We start from the raw sequence: 22638 nt of genomic DNA, 5'->3' as shown, positions 1-22638 counted from the left end.
GGAATTGGATCTAAACTCTCTCCAAACGAATGATTGCAAGAACGACGAAGGACATATTCCTCTCCTGAGGTAATTTTGAAAGATTTGCCTTCATCTTCTCGGTAATAACATGAAGGCAATGTAGGAAGAGTAAACAAGAGACATACAGCAGGCCATGTGGATCGATGGAGAGTAATACTGGGATATGGAGAGTATTGGGAACAGATAAAGTGGACAACATAGTGTGATGCATTTTCAATGAAGGATGTAAGATGGGTAATCGATTTCTGAAACTCAAACATGTCAGTTGGACCATCTACATGATCTCTACCCCTAATAGAAATGATGTGTTTTTACAAGTACTCAATCTGACCACTCTTGTTAATCTCAACATCATTTAGACTACTCAATTCTTCAAGCATATCATTACAGAAAGGCAATACTCCACTAGCAAGAATCCACTGGCTTCGATTCCAGAAGGCTACATTACACAACGAATTCATTCCTACCTGAACTGCAGATCAGAATATCCTTACTCACTTCATTCATCTTACGTGCAATTTTGACAAGAAAGGGATTAGGATAGCCACTATCCAATGCAGATACACATGTCCAGTATCCACTTTCTTCATTCTCAAGGACTGTAGTTCCTTCCATCAATGAATAATCTGATTTTGAAGGAGCAGTTGGATCAGCTTCAAGAATAATGGGCCAGGACTGACCATCCTGAAGAAAGAAAGTAGTAATGTCATACTCACGATTCCAAGCAATCATCCGAGTGATGATCCCATTCCATGTTTCATTCTATGATCACATATGAGGAATAGAAATACTAAACGATAATTAGGAAGGTATTCTGTTTCCCATTCAGTTTCTTTTCCATCTGTTCCTGGGTGCCATAAATACGCTCCATTTTCTTTATATGCTACCAGATTCTCCATACTCATTCCTTCATATTTAATGACATTGGGGTTTAATGGAAGCATTAGACGCATGGATTGGTTCTCCATACTATAAATGAGTTGAGTATTCCTAGGTTACGTGTTCTGAAGGGAATGAAACTCTTCCAGAGTACCACAGTTTACTCCATCAAATTCATTCATTATATGGCTGCTCTCTCGATTCTCTGATAAACCATCCGAATCTTCAGTGTCCAGAGGTGACGATTCCACTGAGCTTAGACCCAATCGCATTCCAATCTCTTCAGAACTGCTCTCTCCTTCAACAGGTGTAGCTTGGAGTGATAGTGATGTATGTGCCATAGAAGGAGACAAAGATACAATTGTCACTCCCTTCTCTTTCAAGGATGGAATAAGTGAGTTGAGCAAAGAAAACGTAGATTGACAAGAAGACGACTTTCTCAATGTAATTTCGAGATCAGAGGGAATCTACGTCCTAAAAACACATGAAGAATACCTCATAGAACTGGTGATGACTTGTATTCTCAGGAAACACGATGAAACGACCCTTTGAAATCATCTCTGTTGTACTGGATTTCAAAACACACCAATCATAGAATCCAGGGTTCTGAAATGGCTTGAATGGGATAGATGGAATCAGACGATGTCTATAATGAAGCTACCGAATTGCTTGTACCGATTATCAGGAGATATCATCAACTGATGTCGCGTAATGATTCGAGGAGCCAAAACATCACTAGCTACATCCTTAAAAGAAAAGGAAGAAGAATAGAGCAAGATCCAATCACTTGAGAGCTGGTCTTCTTCAATCGAAATCAAGAAATCAACATTCTTTCCCACTTCTGTGACTGTTACAGGGAGAGGACTATTCAGTTGCCAGTCATGACCGTCAAACCTAGAGTAAAACAACCATGAAAATTCTACAGAATGTTCAGCATCACTGTAGCAAAGAAGCGAATCTCCGAATGGGAGTTTCCTAGAAACAGAACAAGAAGTGCTTCCATTTTTGTTAGTAGCGAAATGAATCGAGTGAAGGCTATTGGTGTAGTCATGACTTTGGCTATGAACAACACATCAGTTTCAATCGTCTTCAGAATGGAGAGCTACAGTCATGAGTCTCGGAAATAAAGTACATTCACATTTGAAGATTCCTCTAATAGAAAAAGAGCAGATAACTCAGTCTTGTCATACAAGTACTCACGATCTTGAGAGTTAGAAACGAGCTCTTCACACGCTTTCCATGCTTTCTCATATTCCGGATAGAGTTCTTCAGTCGGATACATGCAAGCATCTGGTTGCATTCCGTCTTGACATACATCTTCCCAGTGGATCCGATTTGCCTCACAAAGGGATTGCCACGACTGGTAACACTCGTTCATTACAGAAACAAGATAATAATACGGACTTGTCAAAACTCTGTCAATGGTTTTGACAAGTGACATGAATATCGGAAAATTTCTTGTGTACATGGTTCTTCATTCACGATATCTCCTTTTTAACCCTTGTTATCCCATGTATAAAAGAATGCATAAGACAGATTGAAACTGCATGTACTATCCAGATCCATTGGGTTTCAGAGAGCATACGTTATATAAAGATCATTTCAAACAAGTCGATTATGATGCCAAAATAGTGGATAATTTTGTGAACTCAACAAATACAAGGTTTTCAACAATTCAATCATGTGTGCCATGTTTACCTATAGTAGTATCGACAACAAATGGAATCAATATGCCAGTAAAGGTGATCGCATCCAGTTTTCAAGCCAAGTGAGTTTATTTGTTAGTTGGTATGACTTATAGGGTCAAGTGTATCAGGCTGTTGTGGATTCAGCTAGTGTTTCAAGTGTACTGGCTACGATTCTTAATACACACAAACAGATTGAGTTGAAGCATGGATCATTTCAGTTTGTTGAAAGAAGGAGTTTGATTGTGTTGGAAGTATCTAATATGTAGTGAATACTACAACAAGTATTCCTATCGAGAATGGCGATTTAGTTAGTTTTATTACAGATGTAACAGTTATATCTCTTGTATAATGCGTAGGCTGTTTCCTATACGGGAATTGTGAGCAATGTGGATGCGAACAGTTCTTTAGCAGATGTTGATGTGATATCAAATGTAAAGATTGGCAAACTTCAAATTCCTGTCAACAAACTGAGTTATTTAGCAAAAGGGTATATCTTTGGAAATCCAAACGCAGCCTCTGCAGGAACTGCAAATACAGCGCCACAAACTCCTTCAGTAGTCTCTGCACAGAATGCATCTCAGATTGCGTTGCTCTATCCTGCTCCTTGTGTTGTAATGGCCGTTCCTTATAATACGAGTCTATACAGGTTATTGTTCGTGATATATAGACCCAGATTCGTTCCCAGAAGCCATGTATGTTCAAATGCCTGATCGCAATCCTGGTCAACCAGTTCTTCTTCCTGTTGTGCGTATGGGTTGTGATACTGCATTGGTGGTGATCCCTCCAAATAAGGGGAGAGGTCCAGCAACAGTGACAACCACACAGGTCAAGGCAACACCAGTTCCACGACCTAATAATATTGGTGTATGAGCTACTTGTTTGTCATTAAGAATATGGAGCTAGTTAACTTACACAAGAAACATGTCAAATAAACAAAGAGAATTAGTAAGAACGATAAGCGCCACGATGATATCCACCACGACCACGGCCTCTTCCCCGATGCAAAAAATGTCGAGGAATATTCTTTCGCTTTGGTTCAACTACCAACGTTCTATCATGGAACGAGTTCCCTGAAAACATAAGGGCAGACTTCACGGACTCGGGATCAGCGAACTCGATATAAGCAGCTCTATTCATAAGAATATCAATCCATATCAACCCTTTAGGAACTCCCTGCTTCGTTGTAAGAATTTTAATACGAGTGATACTTCCACAAGTTGAGAAATACTCCATCAACTCTTGAGGAGTCACACCGTAATCCACTTGCTTGACAAAAATGCTTCGTTCGTCAATATTGTCTCTGTCAGTGGGGAGCTGAACCACAGCATTGATCTTCTCATTATTCTAACAATGACTTTCTCCAACTAGAATTACCTCGGCTGCCATCTCCTTCACCTTTTGGAGATCATCATTCTGCTCCGCATCAATGTTTTCAGCGAGTTTGTCGAGACTTTCAAGACTAAGTTCAGGTTCATTCTGAGGAGCATCCTCACCGAAGTCCACATTCACCTCTTCCTTTGCCTGATCCTGTGCGTTTTCCATCCTTTGTTTTGATTTGCTGAAGAGAAGAAAACGGCAGAAAGTTAGAAAGTTCCGCGGTTCTCGATTATGAGGGCATTGAAATTTTAGGAATGACAAAAAAACACCACATCTCGTAAGAGGAATCAAACTCAACAAAGATGCCTCAAGAGACTGTTCAGACTATTCGAGAACTCGAAGCCCGGATTGACAAGAATATTCAGAATACAAATGGTATTTCGCTTGATTTGTCGATGATTATCTGTAGACATCTCTCGACTGATGCAGTTTCTCGATGAGACTAAGTATGTAGGTCGATTGTTTAATAGTTCATGGGAATAGAAGTCAGATCTTGTAATTGCAGCCATGCAGTCTCTTCGTCGTGTCTTTACCAAAGTAATTGATAAGAACTATCTACGACCGAAATACCTGAATGCTTCGTCGAAGTGTATGGCATTTTTTCTCATTTCTAACTGGAATAGTGAATGAAGCTGTAGAAAAGTTCAGATTGTGGTTACTATCGAATTATAAGTCGTATTATGAAACCCTTCTTGACTTGATTGACTCCGAGGATTCTGTTACACAGGTAGTTATTGAATAAACGGATCAAAAATAGTTGACTGCATTCCGTATCGTTATCTCATTCTGTCAGAAGGGTGGATATGGAAGTAAGGAAACAACTCTTGTATTTGATGACAATCTGTTTACTATGGTAGCGGTGATGAGAGATTCTTAGAGTAGATCATTGCCAAACTCATGTCTTTTACCACTCTACCAGATCAGTTGCGTTTGTGTTTGAAAGAAGTGTGTTATTTCGAGTTGAACTGATTCATAGGAGTATTTCCAATACACAGACTTCAAGTTCTATACATACCGAACTCTCTTCAATCTTTCTAACAAGAATGGAGATAAGAGCCAGTCAACAGACGAAGTACCTGATGATACCGAACAAACGGAAGAAGATATAGAGGTCAAAGATCTAGCACCGTAATCATATCTAGTATCAATTATTTCTAGAGAGGACTTCGTAAAACGTGCATTCTATTTACTTTCTCTCATCGAACGACCAGTTGATGAACAAGTCCAGATAATGGTAGGTGTGGTTTTATTATCTCATTCTCAGGGTATTTTTGCTGAGAAGAATCGTTCAGAAGCAGCACAAAAGAAGAATTATCAAACTCTTATTATGTCTCTCTTACGTCATGAACTCAGTGAGAATCTAATTCAATATGTACTTATGAAGGTTCATTCAGAGATTCTTCCTTATCTCCAAATGCCTGTTCAAATGGCTGATTATTTGACTGATTGTTTTGACTATGGAGGAATGACTTCAGTTCTGGCCTTGAGTGGACTTTTTGAACTCATTACGAAGTATAATGTGAATTATCCCAATTACTACAACAAACTCTATCAGTTACTTACACCAGAAGCCTTTCAACTGAAATACAAGCAGCGATTCCTTACCTTGCTGGTACAGTCACTCCGTTCCTCAGCTGTACCTTCTATAGTCGTGGCTGCCTTTTGCAAACGACTTTGTCGAATCGCAATCACAGACTCGCCTTCTACAGCATTGTTTGTGATTCCTCTGATAACTGAGCTTATTACTTATCATAGTGTTTGCTACTCTCTTCTTCATGTGGATGATGAAGAGAACATTTATGATGTCGTGGGACATAGAAAGGCATTACCTGGAGTAGAAGAGGAAGAGATGAATATTTTGAAGAAGAAGGCAATGGATTTGGAAGATGATGAAGATGATGAAGAAGATGAAGATGAAGATGAGAGTAATGATGAGAAGGCTGATGAAGAGGTGGTTGCAGAAAAGGCAGACAATCAAATGATGAAAGTAGAACGATCAACAACAGTTTTATCATCTGAAATTGTGAAGCGAACTCTAGACCGGATGAAACTGAAGAGAGAAAAACGTCAGCATGAACTTGAATTGCCTCTGAAACGTGTGAAGCAGACATTTGAATTCAAACATTTGAAAGATGTGGATTGGTCTGTATTTGATCCGTTTGACAATACTACAAATGATATCAATCAGAGTCGTGCTATGGAAAGCTATTTATGGGAGTTATCGGTATTGATGAATCATTATGATCCAAATGTTGTCGAGATGATGAAGAAGTTGAGAGTGAAATTAGTGCGTGTGCGACAGCATTTCAACAATGTTGTGAATGTTACGTAGAAGAAAGGAAGTAGAATGATCTGTAGATATGAAAGTGAGTTTTCGCGACTGTTGAAGGATGAAAACGACCGCTTTGCATTCACTGTGAAGGGTTCTGAGTTCCTTCGGAAGGATGGAATCATGGAGAAGTTGTATGTTTAGAGATTCTTTGTTATATAAATCATATTGTGTTGATAACAAACCACACTAATCCTTGAAGATTACTATCTGCAGAGCGAACAGAAGGAACAGAATACCACCTTCATATCACATCTCTCAACCTATAATACCAGCAATCGAAATAACCTTGGGTGAGATAATTCGAGCGAAGAAATTTCCTCCTAGAATTCCGCACAGTGTAGCCACAATATAACCACAGGTAGCACCAGCAATCACTAGACATGAGTTTACGAACTAACATCAACCTGAAGAAACAGGATGGGTTCCAGCCAATAAAAGTGTGGAGAACTAGGAATTAGAAGACAATGTGATGTCAACCTGAGAACGATCACCCCACTCTGCGAAAAAGACCATTATGAAGGTACGAAGAACGATCTACTTCATATTCGTTTTATGTAGCTACATTGTTGAGATTACATTTGAACTCATCCTTGGTAGCATCATCGTTCTTCTTTGAAATCAGACCCATTTCGGCGTCAGAATGAATTGAGTTATTTCTATCCATAATTCTGAATAAGGACATCTGTACTCTGAAATGTGTTTCTTGATACTCTCTTCTGCTTCAGCATACTCACCACTGACATCTCTAGAATAAAACCAGAATATCAATCCTACTGCTCCCTGGTCTGCAGACCTTCAATGATCATGCGAACTCCAAAGAACACAAACTATCAATTAGAGTCAACTACTACGAAGACCAGAACTGCAGCCACCACTACAGTGACCTCACGAGACATCAGAATGGGAGCCGACAGACCGATGACACATGAAATGACACACATTACAACAAGAGCCAAAACAGACCCAATGAAGACTAACCAACGATTATGTGACATTGCTAGAATGGCACCAATGAAAAAGGTCTTATCGCCAATTTCCATACTGATAATCATAACGAATGTCTTCAGAAACCCAGACATCCAAGAATCGCTCTTCTTCGTTATTTCCTCTTCATTCTGCCTGTAATACACATGATCGAGTTCTACCTTTATTGCACTTTTTTCTACTTTGGCATGTTGCATGACATGAAGGGATGTACAATTCGCTACAAATTAGAGTTATTATACATTTATACTTGACAAGCCTGGCTTTCCAAGGCAATCTTTTGGCTGACCTAACTCCTCAGCTTGAACTGACCTGATCATAACTCTCACGTAATAAGCCAACCTATCACAAGAACACAATAAAAATAAAGAGAGAAATATAGCGAGGAAGAGAGAATAGCGTGTCATTAAAAAATTGGTATGAAAAGAAATGTTAACAACGGGATTGATCCTGGAACTATATACTGTTATATTAGTTACTTGATTTGTTGTGTTCCGAACACAATTAATATTGAGGAAAGTTGGATTTGTTTCAATAAAATGGGACAAAGTCAAAGTCAAGCGCAAAATCGCAATAAGAGGCTTATTTCATCACCGGATATTCCGGAATTAACTCTAACAACGCAACAATCTCCATCTCTCCAGGAGGAGTCATTGTACTCTTGCGTCAGTACTTTGGAAAATGTTGGAGATATTGAAACAATTCTTAAGGCTATTCAAACAGAACCTGAAGGTGAGGATCCTTAAAAGACTATAATTTGTAGTTCCAAGCGAAGCACAATTGGACATTATCGATTTGAAAACAGAGAAACAACGAAAAAAAGTAATTAACGATGTTATGCAAGCTCGTTCTCATCGATTCATTAAGTGTATTTCTGAGATGTATCCAGAGCTAGATGAGGACCCTCTAACGAGAATCCGTGTTGCAACCATGGTTGAGGTCATCCAGTACTGTTCATTGGGTACCCAAATTATTCTTTCTTCTGTAAATCGCTACTTTTGTAAGCTTATCCAGACGGCTCGGATCAGTGTATCGGTCAATTGTCGAGCTGAGTGGGTTGATTCATTAAATAAAAGTCCTTTCATCTCGGATGTTGCCCTTTATGATGAATGCGATAACAACGAAATGGATCGATTTTGTCGGATTATCCGAAATGATGGTTTTCTCTTTTTACGTTCAATCGCTGTTCATCTTCTAAGTGAAGAGAATATTGTATCTGTTATTGAGGCTTTGGATGACAAAGTGAGCCGAACATTACGACTTGGATTGGTCTCTTCGGAAGATGCCTTTTCTCTAACTTTGCAGTGTTTCTATCTCACAACCCGTATTTGCTATGCATTTTCAGAAGCTTCCATGAACGGTCTCAACAGAGCTTTGGCATCTCTGCAGATTACCACGAATGACGTAGAAGGAGTGTTGAACTTCTTCAAGCTCGTGGATTTCAGCACATTTACTCTTCTTCGACGTCTTGTTCTCAGCGACTGTCCCTTACAAACCCGTGGTTTTGAAGTTCTTGTTCGTTCTCTGTGGCCAAGTGGGAAGAGCAACGTTTGTTCTGCTCCAATTCACGATCTAATCCTTGATAATACCCAGCTTCATGACTCCAATATACGATCCATGCAGAGTATTATGGAACGAGGTCTACTTGCAGATTTGGAGAATCTGAATCTTTCTAGCAACTGTATAACAATCGAAGGAATAAGACATTTGACAGAGGCTCTGTCTCAGTACTCGTGTCCTAATCTGAAACACTTGATACTCTCAGATAACTATCTATCGGCCAACTCCACCGTTGCCTTCTTCGATGCATTAGCACAAGGAGTGTGTCCTCTTCTCTCTCAGATTGAACTCAGTAATACTGGTATTGGTCCAGAAGATATTCGTTCGTTTGCTTTGTATCTGCGAAGTCCATATCCAGAGAATCTCACTCGTATCAACATCGGTAATAATCCATTGATTACTGAGGCTCTTTCTGTCTTTTTCGAAGCTTTGCTTCACAGCAATTGCAAGAAGATCAAGACTCTTCTTATGGAGAATATCAGTATTTCGGTTACCGAGATTCAGATTTTAACACAGTGGCTTGTTAGTGGAAAAGCGACTTCGTTATGCCATCTTCTTCTTCGATCCAATCTTCTTGATCAAAATTCGTTTTGTTTATTACTTGCTGCTCTAATCACAGGTCAGTGCCCTCGATTGAGTGTCCTTGACTTCAGTGGTAACCTGATTGGTAACTTTGATGAGACTCAATGGACTAATCTGTTGAATACTCCAGGGTCTCCCATCGCATTTGAACAACTTGATTTCTCCTTCAATCCGCTTACAGACACAGATATGTCGTTTATAATCCAATACATGAAGCAATACTCGAATGTCGATAGTATTCAGCGAATTGGCTTTTCTAATAACCTCATTACTGCTGAAACATTGTACCTTTTCTTCGAAGCATTTCCCAATCATCCTTGTGCCTTGTACTATTTGAATTTCTCTAGTTGCTCTTTCACTGGATGTGGACAATACTTTTACACATTCATGTGCAGTGAGGCTGCGCGTAATTTGGATCTGCTGTGTCTTCAAGATTGTAACCTATCAGAAAAGGATCTCTCTGTTTTGTGTGATGCATTGATTGACGGAGACTGTGTGAAATTGCGCTATTTAAAGCTAGACGGGAATGCAAACCTTCAGGATTCATTTGTGACTAGATTTTTGGATGTCCTTCAAAAGGGAACAGTTCCAAATCTGTCCATCATCTCCTTGGGCTTTACAGCCATTACGTATAGGGGGTTAATGATGTTTTTAGACTACATTAGAATGAATCCCTTTATCCATATTCAAGAAATCTATGTTAATGGAATTGATGTATCTAAGAGTGAAAAGAAGGACTTGAAAGAAAAGTTTGATCAGGAGTTTTCTGGCTTGTTCACTATCTAACTGTGTAATCCCTTTATTATCGTGTTTGTTGAATACCGCATCTCGTCTCTTTGGATAATAACCGCGATTCTTTTTAACTTTGTGATTCCTCAATTTTGTCTTGGATTTAACAAAATGAGTGATAACTCGAAGACGCGTAGTGTGAATAACGAAATATGACAAGTAGGTTATGTATCGGTCAACCACGAGAATCCTGGGTTTTCAACAAACGTTGTGGTGAATACCAAATACACTCCATGGAATTTTGTATTCAAAAACCTATTTGAACAATTTAGGTAAGTATGGTCGCATTCACTTAGCAACAGACAACCAATGAATTGCTATTTCCTTCTGATTGCTATATTGCAGGTATGTTCATTAGTGTCGACGTTGACTGTTTTAGTTGTTTAAGACAATTTCTGTAAACAATCCCTGGACAACTTGGCTTCCTTTAGTTTTCATTTTTTCAGTTTCGGCTATCCGAGAATTGAGCGATGATATAAATCGAAGAAAGTCTGACAAAGTGGGAAATGGTATTTGTGTTCATCGTAGGTTGCAAATAGCAAAATAGTGAGAGTTCTTCGAGGAGACATTATTGTAGAAATTGCAGCAAAGGACATTCAAGTGGGCGATATCCTCTATCTCACTGAAGATGAGGAGATTCCTGCTGATTGTGTTGTTCTGTATAGTAGCAATCCAAATGGAATATGCTACATTCAGACAACCAACATTGATGGCGAGACCAATCTCAAACTGCGGACAGCGGCTACACCTACACAAACTCTCTTATCGCACAACTCGAGTGCAGAAGAAGTGGGAAAGGAATTATCTTCTCTCAATATTTCAATCGAGTGTCCTCTTCCCAATAGTCACATTTATCAGTTCCCCGCTCTGTATTCATTTTCATGGAATTTGATACCTAGAATCCACTGTGAGAAAGAATCAGCTCCTCTTTCTTCTTCATCTCTCTTTCTTCAAGTGTGCCACGTCCGAAATACGGAATTCATGTAATACTCTCTTTTTTCTCCTTCATTCTTAGCTATGCTGCGTGTGTCTATACAGGAAATGAGACTAAGTTTGGAATGAACAAGAAAACTCCTGAGATGAAACTGACTCATTCAGATCGTATGATCAATTGGTTCACTGTGATCATTTTCTGTTTCCAGCTGTTTATGGTTGCTCTCTTTGGTCCCGCGGGAGTACACAATCTTGTAACAATCGACAAGTGGTACATTGATAATCATACAGATCAGAGTAATGCATTGAAATATGTGATTGTTCCTATGCGATTTCTTCTTCTAAATAGTTCGGTGATTCCTATCTCCCTGAAGGTTACTTTAGAAGTATGTAAAGTCATTTATACTCTTTTTATTGATCATGATGAACACTTGTGAGGACTATGCTTGGTAATGAGTCCTAGCAAAGCTACTTCGGAAATGCGTCCTGTGTCTTCACGAGCCTCTCTCATTGAGAACACCAGTCCTTTCGTGGAGAAGGTACCTGATGCAGAGAGATATGTTCATTGCAACAGTAGTTGTTTGAGTGAGAATCTCGGTCAAGTGCGTTACATCTTCACAGATAAAACTGGAACGTTGACAAAGAATGAAATGATTCTGAAGTTCCTCCATGTGTTCGAGACTCAGTAGGACATACTAAGAATATTATATCCAGAATTGTTGTATCGTCTCATGACAAAGATGCTTCAATGAATGATGAAACAACTCAATTCTTGTTGGATGAGACACTTCGAGCAATTCTTCTTTGTAACTCTATTGTGATTGATAAGGGTGTTTTCAAGTGTGATTCTCCAGATGAGTTGTGTCTGGTTTCATACTGCAAGTTCTTGGGTGGAGAACTGATCAATAAGCACGGGAACAATGTAACTATTTCTATTCATGGAGTGAATGAGACTTGGGAAGTGGCAAAGATTCTAGAATTCACTTCAGAACGAAAGCGAATGAGTGTTCTGGTCCATCAACCAAAACGAAAACGATATATGTTATATTCCAAAGGTGCTGATGATATGATTCTGAGTCGTTCCTGCAAGAGTGGAGTGGTTCATTCTTTTGACCTAGAACATAATTATGAGGAGATTATGAAATGTCTACAAATTTATGCTGATAAAGGGTATTCCAGAAATAGTCCTGATTATACGTAGATTACGAACTCTGGTGATGGGTAGTAAGGAGCTAAATGAAGAGGAGTTCCAGCAAAAGATTGAGGCAATCTCAGAAGCAGAGAAGGTACTTGAGAACCGTGAGGAAGTGAAAGCAGAGTGTTATGAAGCTATTGAACTTAAGCTCATTCCTCTTGGTGTGAGTGGTATTGAGGATCTGCTTCAAGATGAAGTGTTCGAGACTATTGATGTAAGCGAATGAATCATTATGAACTCTAGTATCTCCGCCAATGTGGAATTAGTGTGTGGATGATCACTGGAGATAAGCCAAATACTGCCATCAGCATTGGGCGTTCTACTGGAATCATCGATTCTCGAACGAAGGACTCCAATATCGTGAAACTTGACTTAACTGATAAGAATCGTGATTATGGTAGTGTTATGAAGTATTTGAAAGATGCTGAACGAAGAATTGAATCTGATTCCACAGTTCCATTCACACTATGTGTTACTGGCAACATGTTCTCATTCATCACAACGAATCATGAAGAGAAACCGAATGGAGAGAGTTTGACCAGTGCTCTGGTTCAGTTGGCGATGCGTGTAAATTCTGTTATTTTTTGCCGTGTATTCCCAAAGCAGAAGGTAAGAAAGAGATGGAAGAATGATTACTAGTCGGAAGTCGTTCAGTTGATGAAGAAGGCAACTGGTGCAGTGACATTGGGCATTGGTGATGGAGGCAACGATGTGATTATGATTCAGAACAGTGATGTGGGTGTTGGAATTATAGGTAAAGAGGGTCAACAAGCAGCACGAGCTGCTGACTATGTGATAAGTGAATTCAGACACTTAAAGCGATTGATGTGTGTCCATGGAATTGAGAGTGTAAGTCGTTCATGGACTATTGGTAACTACAGTTTTTACAAGAGTATCATATTCTGTATCATTCAAACATCATATGCAATATTCAGTTCATATTCTGGAGTTTCATTATTCAATTCATTTGAAGTGACTTTATACAATATTCTACTTTTTGTTCCAATTGTATCCATGGTCACCAAGAGTATTTATACTCAAGTTCAGTTGTTAAATGATCCTCGTATCTATCAATATTACAATGATTCTGATAAGAACAATCGAAGTACTCTATTTACTGTGAGAGAGTATTTGAAATGGGTTGTTATTGGAATTCTAGAAGCATTGATATTGGAATGGTCAACAGTCTTCATCTCACCTTCAGCTGGATATGACTATCTAGCAAATACAGTCTATTTTGCAAATCTCTTCTCTCAGGACTTGATTATTTTAGTTCTAATGCCTTCTATAACATGGTTGAACTTCTGGTGTGTTGTATTCTGTCATGTTGCTATGTGGTTACTATGTTTGATATGTTCGTCTGTAATGTCTCTATCTGGATTTGTTCCATATATGTCAATGCAGTAAGCATAATGTTTCTTATTCAATGTAGATACACCAATAGTCTTCCTCTACATTGGATCTCTTATCTCATTTTAATTATCTTACCATTGAGTGTATTTATGGCATTCAGGGTATTTGGTAATAAACAGTAAGAAAATTGGAAATTGCATGATGATTAGGCAATCTAAGTAGTTGTCTTCCTTAGATTTGTTTGTTGTTAATAAAGAGAATTATCGTAATTCTACGCCCAATGTATTGGAGAATTGATTTCGGATCTTCATCTGAATCGCATCGATTTCCTAATAGTTATAGTAAATACGAATAATCCACAGAATTCAACAGATTTCGTTCATGACTACGATAATTGATCCGATAACACAAGCTCTGCTGATCTCTCTTTCTGTTGTAGAATGCATCAATTAACTCAATATCTTCTACAAGATCCCCGCTTTCATTTCGAATAATCTCATACATATCGGTGAATTGGAAATCATCCTCTATTCATAATTTCTTCGACCAAACTCCAACGTTTCATTCCCTTGGGCAAGTAAAACGAAATGTCCTTATAGCAAGAAGGATATTTGGATAACGGTTGGAAAACAGGAGGTTTCATTCCTGCTCGAATTCCATCTTTCACACACTCAAACTGATTCAAAAAGCGTTTATCCGTAAGCCAAAACAGACGAATATCCGGAATCTGGAACATGCTCATAGCAAGACGCTCTAAACCAATTCCCAAAGCCCATCCATGGTCATTCTACTGTTAATCTACTCACAAAAAGAATACAGGTCTGCCTGCGTTAACTAAGACTTGATGTTCGATTGCACCACTGCCGAGCAACTATAGATCATTTCATATCCTCAAGTCAACTTCCATCCATTTTCCATTATAATTCACCTCGACTTCCAGAGATGGATTGGTGAAAGGAAAGTAGCCATCAATCCAACGATACTAGGAATGAATAGATGATCCAATATCTACTTCAGTATCTCCAATCACATACCTAATGAGTCCTTCTGTAACCTCCTTCATGTCGTTAATGATCACATCTGGATTCGACTATCCTCAAATCGATTGCAAATACGTACAGATTCCAGTGTTCGAACAATCTCCATTTGAGTGAAGACAGGATAATGCGTGCGATTAACTTCATCACGACGATATGTATCCCCAACAACAATAAACGATTTGAGATTGTTAGCTAGCAACTCAACTTGATGAGCACTACAGTTTACAACAATCTTAGGAAAGAACCTTGTATGAGGACGAAGAACGTGTGTGGCATCGATATAGTAGGTATCACTTTTTCTTCTGCTTACATGATCCTTTGGAATCAAAATATCATCAAAAGCTTGTTTGGTTGTGACGATAGGAGAGAGATCTTCGAATACTTTGAATTCTCCCTTGTAAGTCTCTTCAAAATATGAGAGAATTGTCTTCTTCAAGATGCAGATAGGATTCAGAGGCAACTTGAAAATGTTCAACCCCACCTTGTTGGCAATTGTTGGTGTAATATTGTTCCACTCATTCTTTAGAATAAGTCTGTCTACCTGATTATCGGTAAGGCATGAATGTACCTGTCATAGAAGAGAAGGCTCGTACATTCGAAATGGTACAGATAACCCGATTTCGACCTTCAGATAGCAAACGAAGCATGTTATTTCGGTTGGTACTCAACTGAAAATGTCAGTTCCGATATTGGCTCATTATGTTTGTATACAAAGAATTATATGGTTTTATCTTTTGTGAAATATAATAACTAGATTCTGTGCTTGTCAACGTGTTCAGTAAAGAACTGGCATCTCAGTTTTTATCCTTTACCCAGGTAGATGCCAAACTGTCTACGGAATCACGTCCTATTCACGGATTTCTAGATTTTGGGAATCGGACAATTGAGTTTCAGAGAGGTTACAAGAATGGACAATTTGAAGGCGACACTGTGTTCTTTGAGAATGATTATCCAATTCTTTATATTAATTATTCTGCAGGTGTTGCCCAATCTCTCAGACTTGTGATGAATGATCAACCTGAGATTTTTGATAATGCAAACTCCGGAGAACGTATTGAAGGATTTGTAGATGAAAAAGGTGTTATAGAAGAAGGTAACTTCTTCAATGAATCGAATCGTTTGGTTTATTGTGGAATGAACGTGAATAAGAAACATTTTGGATTTGGAATCGAGTACTATGATGTTGGAGAAAAGGAAATCATTCATTATATCGGATTCTACTTCAATGACAAGTATGATGGAATTGGGATAGAGATTGATCAAAATGGTTCATTGTATCGATACGGTATTTGGAGTGAAGGAATGTTCATTTCGAAACGATTAGTGATTAGTGGTGATATTGGTTTTAACAAGATTCATGAGACAGTAATCGAACTTCACGTGGAACCCACAGCAAAGGTCATACCAGACATTTCTGGAGCTATTCAGCACGCAAAACGTTTGAAGCGACTTGTGATTAACGATAACTCGTTATTCCAACTCACATCGTTCTCTTTATCCTCATTGAAGAATCTCGAAGAGATTTGGATTGGAGATAATGTCATGACTGGAGGACCTCTTACTCGAGATGAAGGAAATACGAGCATAGTGAATCGATTTTGTTTAGAATCGTTGCCTGCTTTGTATCACCTTCATATTGGATGTCGTTCTCTTTATCGTTGTCAGGATATGATAATTCGCAATTGTAATCAGTTGAAACATATTGAGATAGGTCGAATTCGACAAGTACTTGAAAGGAATAGTGGTTCATTTGATTGGTGTCGATCTTTCATTCTATCAAGTATTCATTCCAATATCAATTTATCAATAGAGCTACCTTCATTGAAGACAATTATAATTGGTGATTTCTGTTTTCGATCACTACATACAGTAATGATTTGGGGTATGATTTGTATGATGCTTGTTAATTAGATCTTCCTAATCTCAATTCTTGTTCTTTTGGAACAGCTAGTATGTATGGTTCTATTGCTTATACAGCTGTCTTTGTCAATCTTCCTCTTCTTAAAGACTTCACTTCTGAACTTGATAGTTGGTCTCAAATCTCTTCTTTATATGAGTACAGCATCAATCCAGAGATTCATTGTCATTTCAATACAACTTCATTCATTAGTCTGAAGTATCATAATTGTCTCCTTGAACATCCATTCATTGATACTCCTGATAGTAAGGAAATTGAATTACCATCTCGAACGACTGAAGGTATTCATTTAAGTCTCGATTTATGGATAGTCAAAAGTTCCCTTGATTTCTCTCATCTTCATTATCATTATACAAAGGTCTATTCGACAGTCATTATGACACGGTCTTTCTTAGAACTCCAAGCTATGTGTAATCGTTATCATCTTCATATTCATGACAATTCACTTGTCAATTTGACAACTATTGATTGGAAAGTCTTCACCAATCTGAAAACTCTCAAAATTGGATCAAATTCACTGCGAAATCTGGATTCTTTTGTTTTAGAGAATCATAAGACATTAGAAAGTCTTCAGATCTTCTATTCAGTTGGTTGGGAATCAGTTCAACGAGAATCCTTAGAGAGAAGAATCCAGGAATTTGATTTGGACAAGCGAATAACCAATAAACAATTCAAATTGAGTCATTGTCCAATGTTGAAGACTATCTCAATTGGATGTAATTGTTTCTGTGATTATGAGGAATTCCAATTAAAGGGTAGATTTTAGTACAGAGTATAAGGATTAGATCTTCCTGTATTAGAGACACTTATGATAGGAGAAGGGAAATCTGGAGATTATTCCTTTGCATTAGTTCATGAACTCTCAATTGAAGGATTGGCTCGTTTGGAATCAATTCATTTTCATAATTCGTTTTGGTGTACACCTATTTTGTATGTAGCAAGTCTTAGTGTCATAATTGAATAAGATTTAGGGAATCCTTGTCTTAGAACTCTTATGATGGATAATTCAATGATAGGAAATGTATCAATTGAAGGTGATATGAGAATTGAAGGTAATTTTGGAAAAGGGATAGGATATAGACAATCCTGCTTTAGAATCGTTTATAGCTACTGGAGATGCATTTCATTTTACTTCTGTAGTTGTTATCAATAGTAAGATTGGTAGGATAATCATCATCGAGATTTACCTAAACTCCAAGTGTTTGATTTTCCAGTAAAACAAGATTCTTCATGTTCTATCTATTATAATGGCATTCAAAATGAGGTTGAATTGGAGCTTATTCATCGTTATTACCACAATTCCATAAATGTTATCAAAATTGACAATGGATTGAATGTTTGCTTTAACAAAGCCAATTCAAATAGGTTACAATTAAGTGACATTATGAAGTAACTGATTTCGATATCGACTTGTCTGCCAAAATTGATTAAATTCACACTAAGGATCAGTATTCATTTCAATCTCTTACACACATATAATAAATGACAATACTCCAGAACAGAATGATAGCAATGGGATGCTAATCATTAAGACAATCTTTCTTCCTTACTGTACGACATTCATGTTTCTCTTCATTCAAGGTCATAAAGTAATATGCATCACAGTTTGGTTCCATACACTCGTTGGATGCACGATTAAAAGTCTGTCCTTTCATACATCGCTGATTGAGTTTGCAATTACCTCTCTGTTTTGACTATATCTTATAAATCTCATTATCCTTACAGTTTCATTCACTTGTACCAGACCCACACGACCTGCAGTCACATTCACTGCGACATAGAATGCTTTCAATGCCATTGTTCCAAATACAAATCCTTGAGTCTACATCTGATATTCAATCAATCTATTACCTTCAGAGGATGAGTGATTCGATGATTCACATCAGTTCCGTTCATAATACACAAACTAGATCTCATTTCATCTCATTATTCTACTATTGACGGTCCTTATCGGTAATAATCAGATCTCCCAAGGATATAAACAGAGTATCTGTGATCGTACTCAGATGGAACTCAAAGGTTGGATATCCTTCTGATTGATCCCATGACTAATGATCAATTCGTTTTTATTCACATACACCGTTGAGCCAGCATAATTGGGAATGTCCGCTTCCTTCTCCAATTGGGCACTCAATCGGTAACCATCCAATTAAATTGTTGAAAATTTGCATAGGAACAGTTAAACACCGTGAGGTCGTGCTAATGGTGGCTGGATAGGCAATAGTGAAAGGACCGAAGAGAGACGTATCACAAATGGAAAATGAATACAAGGAAAAGTAATAATGGAACCATGTTGTATAAGAACCAGACATCTTTTCTCCCCAGATGATTTGACCGCTCATTGTCTCTATCAATGAAGAGAATCGAACAAAAATACCATCAAAATAATTGAAATCGATTCGTGGATCTGGTTCACTGAAGAAAAGACCGAAGGAAGAAAGATGAAGAGATTCCGATAACGAAACACTTCCGATACGATTTCCAGGTAATCCAAGACCAAATATTCCATTTGCATTATCATACCAGCCAGCAAAGTGAGGAGTAACGATGTCATTTCTAGTTGTTAATATTTCGAACAACGAAATACACCGACGACTTTAACACGTACGGAGTAACATCAACTAGTCCCAAATCACACGATATATCACTCTTCGGATTGTTAATGACCGCATTCTTTTTCCATGATTCACCCAAAATAAGTTCCTGGATTCCCAAATCGGAATGGACATTCCACAATCCTGTCTCTTAAATCACCAATGTTATCGTACTATCATCATCTACATTGATTTCCGAAGGATTGACAATAGAAGACTGGGACTTCGCTAACAATGCTGGAGTATTTGTGTCTAACAGTAAATAACTAGTACCATATCCTTTGATTGTCCCATTGAGATAGTACAGTCCATTCAAATAGGTTAATTCCAATATGGTAGCATTCACTACAACTAAGCAAAATCCTATTCACGTACAATTGTCACTCAACATCTCTACAAGGGTAGGGATGAGGAGGAACAAGATAGCTAACATTTCTATGAAGATCACTTAATACAGTTTGATTACATTTTATCAAAGTTAGATTCAGGAATAGATAGAAACAAACATGGTAACCAAATCCTTTCCATGCAGTACAAACCCTTAGAAACGAGGAAGAGCTGAATTCTTGCTCATTTCCAAATCATACTTGTGTCCAAACAGTTCTCGAATATTCTTACAATGATACTTGATCATTGTTGGTCTATCTTTCATTTCCCTTTTCAGTCCTCACCTCTCCAGCGACAGACCACAGGCAATCACACGTACATCTTCAGGCAAGCCCATAGGTCGCAACATCTCAGGACGGAACATTCCACTATTGCCAATCTCGGTCCACTTGTTGAGATCAGGATGGAAACCAAAGATTTCCATTGAAGGCTCCGTGTATCTACAGTCACACACTCATATCATGATTACGGATTGAAAGCAGGCTTGAAGCGGAGATCTGTGATACCAATCTTAGCAAAGAAGTCATGAATCATTCCAATCAAATGACCCAAATTCAGATTCCGATCAGCTACAAACAGCTCTACTTGATGGAACTCTGCCAAATGTGTTGCATCCATGGTCTCATTCCGGAACACACGATCAATTGAGAAGCATTTAAGAGGTTTGAATCCCTCAGGATCCTTAGCAGCCTTGTACAACTCCTTTGTAGACACTGCTGTAGTGTGAGTACGAAGGATATTCTTCATTGCCTCCTCACGACTCCATTGATATCCATATCTACTTTCAAGACATCTCTTCATATCTACCCGAATGAGCCATATCCTCCTTCACTATGAATCTTCTCCACAACAGGCACATAGTCTTCAGGTACACTCAAGGTGGTGGCAGGATCACTAATGAAGAAGGTATCTTGAGCATCACGAGCAGGATGACTCTGGGGCTGGAACAGAGCATCAAAGTTCCAGAAGGAGGACTCTACGAACTGGTTGGTTGGCATCTCCTGGAAGCCCATCTCCAACAGGATCTTACGGAATTCGGCTCGAACCATCAGCAAAGGATGCAGATAACCACTCTCAGGCTCCTTTCCCAAGGCACAGAAATTGTATCTACAATGAACGAAAAGAGGAAAACAAACGGTTTTAGAACGATTTCTTCACCACTCTCCAACATCTCTTTCGTGATGTCAGCCACTTGCTTATGGCGCTCTAAAGCGAACTTCTCACCTTTTGAGACCTTGTAGTACTTGCGAACTCTTTCTTTCAGATCCTCCTTTCAAGCTTACACAAGAGAGAGCATCTGACGACGAATCAGTTGTTTTGCTTCAGCACTTGCAGGAGCCAGATTTTCGGTAGATCCATTCGACTGTTCAATCTTCAACAAGACTTCCTAAGAATCACTCTTCAAATTGACACTCACTTGAAGTTCATCCTTTGGATCTGTAACAAGTGGTGTGATCAGTCCACTTGTCTTGTCCTTCTTGACCCATTTGTTCTTCATACAATAGCTAAAGCCGATCTTATGTGTTTCCTTTCCAGCAGCAGCAATGAGAGATTCATTGTCAATTCCTTCAGCCGGAATACATTTCAAAACACGGATCTCTACACCTGTAAGCTGTATCCATCTCAAAATCTACCAGGACTTCCATGCTGAATCACAGAATGAGCTTCTTCAGTCAATTCCCAGAATTGTTGTGAGAGTTGCTCTGTTGCAATTAGGAGATCTGCTTCCAGCGATTTTATTACACCAACAACGGCTTGATGGTCGGCATGCAGAGAAAGGGCAAAATCATAGGAATTGTCAATCACTTGCTTTTCATCCAGAGTCTACACAATCAATCACTCTGCTATGTTGCTACTTTCAGTAACGTGCTTTCGAGATTTTCAGTCATCTCAAACGGAATTGATTCCTAACAAACAAATCACAAATGCGCTGCAACTTAAACCTTTGAGGTATTCTTAAGTTGTCTTGATCCATTTCTAGATCCCTTTCTCTTAATCTGCAGCCACACATAGAAGCCGACAAACCCAAGGACGATGACAAGGAGAATCACAACCACGATAATAATAACAGTTGCCATATTATTCTTAGCCTTAGGCTCATGCAGAAGAGGAGTATATTTGTAGGTAACCTCACAGGAACTAGAACCAGAGGTTGTTATGATGTAGTGGAGATCACGTTGATTATCTTCGAAGTAACGAGCTACTTCAGGAGCAGTCTCATCAGCGACAAGCTGCTTGTAGAACACAGAAGCAGCGGACTTGGTACGAGTGGCACGAACTTGAACAACCGAATACTATGTGTCAGAGTGATTAATAATTTATACATTAGGTGTGCCAGGATTCGGACCAACATAGTGAACACTGACTTCCTCCTGAGGAACTCTGTAGACACTGTTGATAGCTGCAGCAATTCCAGAAGGATTACTCTGAATACGACGATAATCTGAGTTGGAGATGTAGTAGTAGAAATCGACATAACCATAACCCTCGGCAGGATACAAAGGAAGACAATACTGAGTATCTGGATTACCCCACGTACCTGTTGCACCATCAGCAATGCAAGCTCGGTACATCTCTCCCCAGGTTTCACCCTCGCAAGTTACAGATTTAGTAACGCCGGGCTTGGTTGCGGACCACACGCCATCCGTAGGACAGTCGGCAAAAACAGTCACAGCAAGAACTATAAACCAATTAGAGAATCTCACAAAAAGAGCAAATCCACACTTCTCAGAGATCTACTTACGAGTAACAGCAAAAAACGCCTTATTCATGTTCTCAACAATGTGTGTTTAAGAAATAATGAGCAAAAGTGGTCATGCATTGAATCCTGCAGGCAGATTCCGCCGTGTTTACAAAATGCACAAACAGAGTAGCCAAAATTGGGATTAAACCGCGATTTCACTAACGGAATTGCTTCGATGGTACTTGCTTTCTGATACCAATGACCCAATGCAAATGCACTTGATCAACTGTGATTACCTATGCAAATATCGGTAAGCTTTGTTT

At 38.7% G+C, this 22638-nt stretch overlaps 15 protein-coding genes across 15 annotated transcripts; 7 read left to right on the top strand and 8 right to left on the bottom strand.

Moving 5' to 3' along the window:
* Positions 1–332: 332 nt before the first annotated feature.
* JH06_1166 (hypothetical protein) lies at positions 333–1903 on the bottom strand (the record flags this gene model as incomplete). The annotated part of the gene is made up of 7 exons (XM_014673419.1): positions 333–460; positions 489–783; positions 813–990; positions 1021–1367; positions 1396–1546; positions 1576–1794; positions 1824–1903. 7 exons carry the CDS (start codon positions 1901–1903, stop codon positions 333–335), a joined length of 1398 nt encoding a protein of 465 aa, XP_014528905.1.
* Positions 1904–2581: 678 nt separating this feature from the next.
* Positions 2582–3458, top strand: JH06_1165 (hypothetical protein; the record flags this gene model as incomplete). The annotated part of the gene is given in 5 exon segments (XM_014673418.1): positions 2582–2668; positions 2702–2822; positions 2855–2931; positions 2945–3224; positions 3256–3458. The coding sequence occupies 5 exon segments, from the start codon at positions 2582–2584 to the stop codon at positions 3456–3458; spliced, it is 768 nt and encodes a 255-aa protein (XP_014528904.1).
* A 72-nt stretch (positions 3459–3530) lies between these two features.
* Positions 3531–4130, bottom strand: JH06_1164 (hypothetical protein; the record flags this gene model as incomplete). Its single annotated transcript, XM_014673417.1, has 3 exons — positions 3531–3717; positions 3748–3932; positions 3963–4130. The coding sequence occupies 3 exons, from the start codon at positions 4128–4130 to the stop codon at positions 3531–3533; spliced, it is 540 nt and encodes a 179-aa protein (XP_014528903.1).
* Positions 4131–4267: 137 nt separating this feature from the next.
* On the top strand, positions 4268–6438 carry JH06_1163 (hypothetical protein; the record flags this gene model as incomplete). Its single annotated transcript, XM_014673416.1, has 10 exons — positions 4268–4340; positions 4375–4415; positions 4449–4552; positions 4638–4692; positions 4723–4818; positions 4848–4910; positions 4942–5093; positions 5124–5199; positions 5230–6293; positions 6324–6438. 10 exons carry the CDS (start codon positions 4268–4270, stop codon positions 6436–6438), a joined length of 1839 nt encoding a protein of 612 aa, XP_014528902.1.
* Positions 6439–6552: 114 nt separating this feature from the next.
* JH06_1162 (hypothetical protein) lies at positions 6553–7601 on the bottom strand (the record flags this gene model as incomplete). The annotated part of the gene is made up of 8 exons (XM_014673415.1): positions 6553–6671; positions 6702–6744; positions 6775–6831; positions 6860–6953; positions 6986–7042; positions 7072–7124; positions 7155–7501; positions 7532–7601. 8 exons carry the CDS (start codon positions 7599–7601, stop codon positions 6553–6555), a joined length of 840 nt encoding a protein of 279 aa, XP_014528901.1.
* A 219-nt stretch (positions 7602–7820) lies between these two features.
* On the top strand, positions 7821–10209 carry JH06_1161 (hypothetical protein; the record flags this gene model as incomplete). Its single annotated transcript, XM_014673414.1, has 2 exons — positions 7821–8013; positions 8045–10209. The coding sequence occupies 2 exons, from the start codon at positions 7821–7823 to the stop codon at positions 10207–10209; spliced, it is 2358 nt and encodes a 785-aa protein (XP_014528900.1).
* Positions 10210–10323: 114 nt separating this feature from the next.
* JH06_1160 (phospholipid-translocating p-type ATPase) lies at positions 10324–10599 on the top strand (the record flags this gene model as incomplete). The annotated part of the gene is made up of 3 exons (XM_014673413.1): positions 10324–10345; positions 10376–10484; positions 10515–10599. 3 exons carry the CDS (start codon positions 10324–10326, stop codon positions 10597–10599), a joined length of 216 nt encoding a protein of 71 aa, XP_014528899.1.
* A 119-nt stretch (positions 10600–10718) lies between these two features.
* JH06_1159 (phospholipid-transporting ATPase 2) lies at positions 10719–13747 on the top strand (the record flags this gene model as incomplete). The annotated part of the gene is given in 10 exon segments (XM_014673412.1): positions 10719–10740; positions 10766–11081; positions 11112–11195; positions 11228–11578; positions 11609–11830; positions 11860–12315; positions 12347–12554; positions 12584–12949; positions 12980–13079; positions 13095–13747. The coding sequence occupies 10 exon segments, from the start codon at positions 10719–10721 to the stop codon at positions 13745–13747; spliced, it is 2778 nt and encodes a 925-aa protein (XP_014528898.1).
* Positions 13748–14029: 282 nt separating this feature from the next.
* On the bottom strand, positions 14030–15380 carry JH06_1158 (phenylalanyl-tRNA synthetase; the record flags this gene model as incomplete). The annotated part of the gene is made up of 8 exons (XM_014673411.1): positions 14030–14220; positions 14252–14480; positions 14511–14564; positions 14595–14675; positions 14706–14783; positions 14813–14948; positions 14979–15270; positions 15302–15380. The coding sequence occupies 8 exons, from the start codon at positions 15378–15380 to the stop codon at positions 14030–14032; spliced, it is 1140 nt and encodes a 379-aa protein (XP_014528897.1).
* Positions 15381–15432: 52 nt separating this feature from the next.
* JH06_1157 (hypothetical protein) lies at positions 15433–16644 on the top strand (the record flags this gene model as incomplete). The annotated part of the gene is made up of 2 exons (XM_014673410.1): positions 15433–15457; positions 15488–16644. The coding sequence occupies 2 exons, from the start codon at positions 15433–15435 to the stop codon at positions 16642–16644; spliced, it is 1182 nt and encodes a 393-aa protein (XP_014528896.1).
* A 41-nt stretch (positions 16645–16685) lies between these two features.
* On the top strand, positions 16686–17804 carry JH06_1156 (hypothetical protein; the record flags this gene model as incomplete). Its single annotated transcript, XM_014673409.1, has 4 exons — positions 16686–16932; positions 16963–17406; positions 17437–17532; positions 17668–17804. The coding sequence occupies 4 exons, from the start codon at positions 16686–16688 to the stop codon at positions 17802–17804; spliced, it is 924 nt and encodes a 307-aa protein (XP_014528895.1).
* Positions 17805–18108: 304 nt separating this feature from the next.
* JH06_1155 (hypothetical protein) lies at positions 18109–19678 on the bottom strand (the record flags this gene model as incomplete). Its single annotated transcript, XM_014673408.1, is given in 10 exon segments — positions 18109–18171; positions 18202–18345; positions 18375–18473; positions 18503–18557; positions 18587–18699; positions 18730–19207; positions 19290–19389; positions 19420–19497; positions 19513–19590; positions 19621–19678. 10 exon segments carry the CDS (start codon positions 19676–19678, stop codon positions 18109–18111), a joined length of 1266 nt encoding a protein of 421 aa, XP_014528894.1.
* A 108-nt stretch (positions 19679–19786) lies between these two features.
* JH06_5491 (phenylalanine-tRNA alpha subunit) lies at positions 19787–20056 on the bottom strand (the record flags this gene model as incomplete). The annotated part of the gene is made up of 2 exons (XM_014673428.1): positions 19787–19886; positions 19917–20056. 2 exons carry the CDS (start codon positions 20054–20056, stop codon positions 19787–19789), a joined length of 240 nt encoding a protein of 79 aa, XP_014528914.1.
* Positions 20057–20097: 41 nt separating this feature from the next.
* JH06_5490 (phenylalanine-tRNA alpha subunit) lies at positions 20098–21130 on the bottom strand (the record flags this gene model as incomplete). The annotated part of the gene is made up of 5 exons (XM_014673427.1): positions 20098–20410; positions 20440–20739; positions 20769–20885; positions 20916–21019; positions 21050–21130. 5 exons carry the CDS (start codon positions 21128–21130, stop codon positions 20098–20100), a joined length of 915 nt encoding a protein of 304 aa, XP_014528913.1.
* Positions 21131–21255: 125 nt separating this feature from the next.
* Positions 21256–22403, bottom strand: JH06_5445 (phenylalanine-tRNA alpha subunit; the record flags this gene model as incomplete). The annotated part of the gene is made up of 5 exons (XM_014673426.1): positions 21256–21456; positions 21489–21539; positions 21576–21926; positions 21957–22312; positions 22376–22403. 5 exons carry the CDS (start codon positions 22401–22403, stop codon positions 21256–21258), a joined length of 987 nt encoding a protein of 328 aa, XP_014528912.1.
* Between the last annotated feature and the right edge of the window lie 235 nt (positions 22404–22638).

The sequence above is a fragment of the Blastocystis sp. subtype 4 genome (genome assembly GCF_000743755.1).
Source record: "Blastocystis sp. subtype 4 strain WR1 chromosome Unknown seqid_0043, whole genome shotgun sequence".
Taxonomy (NCBI): domain Eukaryota; class Bigyra; order Opalinata; family Blastocystidae; genus Blastocystis; species Blastocystis sp. subtype 4.
This window is presented reverse-complemented; position numbering and strand designations above follow the sequence as displayed.